Consider the following 3,896-nt stretch of genomic DNA (forward strand, 5'->3'; position numbering starts at 1 on the left):
GAAAGAGAAGAAAGGGGGGGAAGAAACAGCTCAAATGAACAGAGAGATCACAGTTTGCATGGCTGCCCTTCAATAGGCTACACTGACAAGATCAGTTTTAAAGGGCCACTTAAATCAGTTTCAAAGACTGCAGAAAAATGAGTCGCCCTAGGGGGGAGGAGTGCTGGCAGTTTTCGTTTCATCTGTTTGTCTGTCTGTTTACTGACTTGGGCCAGATACACCTAATGCACTTTGGCTCAGGCCTCCCAGTGACCCAGCCTCAGGACTAGGGCAGTGAAAGCCTGTAGCCACACTGAGCTGTGTTTTATTTTAAAGTAAACACTCCAGGACCATCTCATGCTTTCTCCTCCCCTCACCCCCCCCATCCCCTGGCCCCCACTACCAGCAACACCAACACACACGTTTCCAGTACAAAGGCATTTGCTCCAACTCCGGTTGGGGCAGTCTGACAGAGCTGTACACCTCATGTGACCCATTTCAAACCTCTTAATCTGATGACTGAATTCTTCTTCTCCTTCTTCTTCTTCTTTTTTTTTTAAACTTTCTTCCAGATGCCTGTGGTCTCTCTGATGTAGCCCATGTGGAAAGCTTGCAGGAAAAGTCCCAGTGTGCTTTGGAAGAATATGTTAGGAGCCAGTACCCCAACCAGCCAACGCGATTCGGAAAGCTCTTGCTCCGTCTCCCCTCCCTCCGCACGGTCTCCTCCTCGGTCATAGAGCAATTGTTTTTCGTCCGTTTGGTAGGTAAAACCCCCATCGAAACCCTGATCCGGGATATGTTACTGTCGGGCAGCAGTTTTAACTGGCCGTATATGGCAATTCAATAAATCAATCAATCAAAATAAGAAGGGGGAGTGAAACAGAGAAAGAAAAGGCAAAAAGACTGGTTTGTTTGCTTAATTTCCTTCTGTTAAGAAAGGATATAAAAGGATGTTACAAGTTTGCTAAAAGAAGAGAGGGGAAGAATTTAATGGACTGTGAATTTAAAAAAAAAAAAGACTGTCAAATGAACTTTTACAGAATGCATTAAAAAAAAACAAAACTCCTGTGTCGGTCAGAACAACTTGCTACTTATCATTTTTGTATAAAAAGGAAATTAGTCTTTTTCTTTTTTTTGGTAAATTTTTGAAAACTATTGCTAAAAGTGCATTTAAGGAGATTGGGAGAAAATTAGCAGAATGGAGAAAGTAAGTCTTTTTTTTTTTCCAAATTATTAATTGTCCTGTGTCTATGTACCACTATAGCTGTTCTTTTTTGTACTTTTCTGGTTCCAAACCAGTTTATTCTGTGGTTCTATAATAAGTTTTGATATAATCTTGGCTTCTTAAAAACTGTGTATCATTAAAATATATGTTCTGCAAGAATTAAAACTGAGTCCATGAAAATATCCTAGGAAGACATAAAACTTTAAAAGGCCACTCAAAGATGATGGAAACGCACTTACAAGTGGTGACCAAAAATTTTAGATGAAGTTTAGCACTCTAATTAGACAACTGGAAGAGCCACACACAACACTTAACTTCCCCTACCCTGCCCCCACCCCCACCCCAAAAAAAGACACCATGATAAACCTAGCTTTTTAAAAATATTTTAAGAAAGAGAATGAACTGTGGAATTTATTGGCAGCCCAGAAATGTGTCCAAGACATACACTGAGGTTTTGAATAAAAAGTGAACTTTTGTAATTTGAATTGGGTCCTCCCCCCCTCTGCTTAGTTCTTGAATTGTTATGAAAATCCTATATCTGTTTGTATATTTGCAAAAACCCTTTGTATTATAATTGTTGATATTTTCCCTTTTTAAAAAATACCATTGAAATCAGCATGGCAAAATAACACTGTTGGCACTTATAGGTAACGTGATTGATTCAGTATCTTAGAGTTTACAGTTTGTGTTTTAAAAAAAAAAAACTGAAGGTTTTTTTTTTTTTTAAGTGCAACATTTCTGTATACTGTAAAAGTTATAATAACTGAACTGTTTGGTCGAGTCTTTGTGTGTTATATTCCAAGGAAAATTGAAAGTATTCAGAAATTAAAATATTATTTGCTATCTGAAAGCTGCTTGGTTGTCCCCACTCACTGTCTTCCCATTGAGCAGAGCCCCGTGAGCTGTCACTAAGCTAGGCTGTTTACTCCTCAGTCAGTTTGTTCAAAGGTAGCCGAGTATATTTGCCTGTTTAATTTGGGTGTGTGTGTGGGGGGAAGCTGAAGCTAATGGTTTATCTATGGTTTAGGAAGTGCCACACTGATATAGTAAACCACCCCCATTCACCTAATCCTCCTTTTAATTAAAAATGGATTTTCCAGGAAAAAAAAAGGGGGGGGCCTTATATTTGTCACACTTAAGTGCCTGCTTTAGGGAAGTTATTGTGAAAAGTATTAGAAATCTTGAGATCAGTATCTATTTTATGATCAGGAAAAAAAAAAAAACTCTTTTGTACATTTCTGACAGTTCCACAGAAGATCGTTCAAGCAAGCTAATCACAGCATTGTAAATAGAGGGTTGTTCGCCATGAGTTTTTCCTTAAGTAGGTGTGATTTTTTTTTAAAAAAAAAATAGGTCTGTGGTTCTCATCTAGGGTGGTTGTTGAGAGGATTTCAAATTCAGTGATATAGTTTATAGCGCTGGTATAAGGTTCTGTTTTCAATGTGTATAGATGATAACTGGCAGTTGGGGGTGCCTCTCTCCTCCCCGCCCCCCCTTTACCTTCAGTCTGCAAGAGCATTGCCCACAGGTCAAGGGAATCTTTTCCTTTGGAGTTATGTACATAGAGAACACATCGACATTTTGACATTTCAGATGGTGTAGATACAGTCTGGACTGCTCTTGGGATCCTTTGTCCTCAGATGCCTAATTAAGAAAAAGCAGAGAAAGAAGGAAGGGGAGAGAGAGAGAGAAGGGAGGAAGGAAACTTTACAGGGCGTGCTGATTTGGAAGGAGTAACTATTTGTTTCGGAGTCTTCTCCCCTCCCCCCCCCCTTTTTTTTTTCTTTTCCTGGTTTGAAGGAAGCTCAATGCTGGGCACTTGGAATTTTATTCTGATTGAAGCTGTCCAACCCTCACCTCTCAAACTATTTCACTTTGTTGTGGTTTAATTTTAAAGGGAAGGAGGGGTGCGTAGTGAGGGAGGGGAACGAAAGGGAATCATGTTGGAAAGTGTATTCAACTTTGCTGCCAGTTCCAGGCAACCCATGTGGACCAGAAAAATCTGATTTGTGCATTAAGCAGAGGTCTCCATCCGACCCTCAGCTCAGCTTCTTTGTGTAGATACAAAGGTATACATATATAAATATAAGTATGTTCTTTCTAGGCACATTACCACTGACCTTTAGATGGAGGTTTTGCTGGTTGTTGTTGATTTCTTCTGCAAGTGCTATGTGAGTGTGTGAAGTTTCTCTCCTAAGTAAAACACGGGCCCTTTTTTCTTGTTTGTTTTGTGTTAGTTTATTGTAAACAGCCATTTGTTGTAAATTATTATTGGCATTAAATTATAATTTATGATTTTCAAAGCAAAAGACAGTCCCTGTTTTATTCTGCTTTGAGCATGTGTGCTAGACGTTGGTGATCTCTCTCTCACTCTTAAGTTTCAGCAATAAGCTTGGGGTCTGCGAGGCAGGAGAGACAAAAAAAATAAAAAAAAACAGGACCCCCAATTTTTCAACCGGTTAAAACAAACCTCCTTGTATATGTTTAGAGTGGCCGGAGGAGGATCTGTTTAGAGTCTTGAGTTCGGTTTAAGTTTATTGCATTTAAAGAAAGTTTTTCTTTTCATGCTGAGTTAGAACAAAAGATCTTTGCTGCCACTGAATTGGACAAAAGACGAGGGCTGGGACCCAGCGAGTGCGTTCTGTGTGAAATTGACGAGATCTTTAAAAAAGCTGCGAAACATGGCGATTCT

General features: G+C 39.5%; 1 protein-coding gene across 2 annotated transcripts in view; it reads left to right on the top strand.

Annotated features, from left to right (window-relative positions):
- The window catches only part of NR2F2 (nuclear receptor subfamily 2 group F member 2), a 14,493-nt gene extending 10,980 nt beyond the window's left edge, over nucleotides 1–3,513 (top strand). For both annotated transcript variants that reach the window (XM_014585192.2, XM_006142680.3), the window contains exon 3: nucleotides 552–3,513. In XM_014585192.2, the coding sequence (XP_014440678.1) occupies nucleotides 552–826 (275 nt within the window). In that variant the 3' untranslated portion in view covers nucleotides 827–3,513. The remainder of the gene's footprint in view (nucleotides 1–551) is intronic.
- Nucleotides 3,514–3,896: the final 383 nt, after the last annotated feature.

This window comes from Tupaia chinensis, unplaced genomic scaffold (assembly GCF_000334495.1).
Source record: "Tupaia chinensis unplaced genomic scaffold, TupChi_1.0 Scaffold000078_1, whole genome shotgun sequence".
NCBI classification, from domain to species: Eukaryota; Metazoa; Chordata; class Mammalia; order Scandentia; family Tupaiidae; genus Tupaia; species Tupaia belangeri.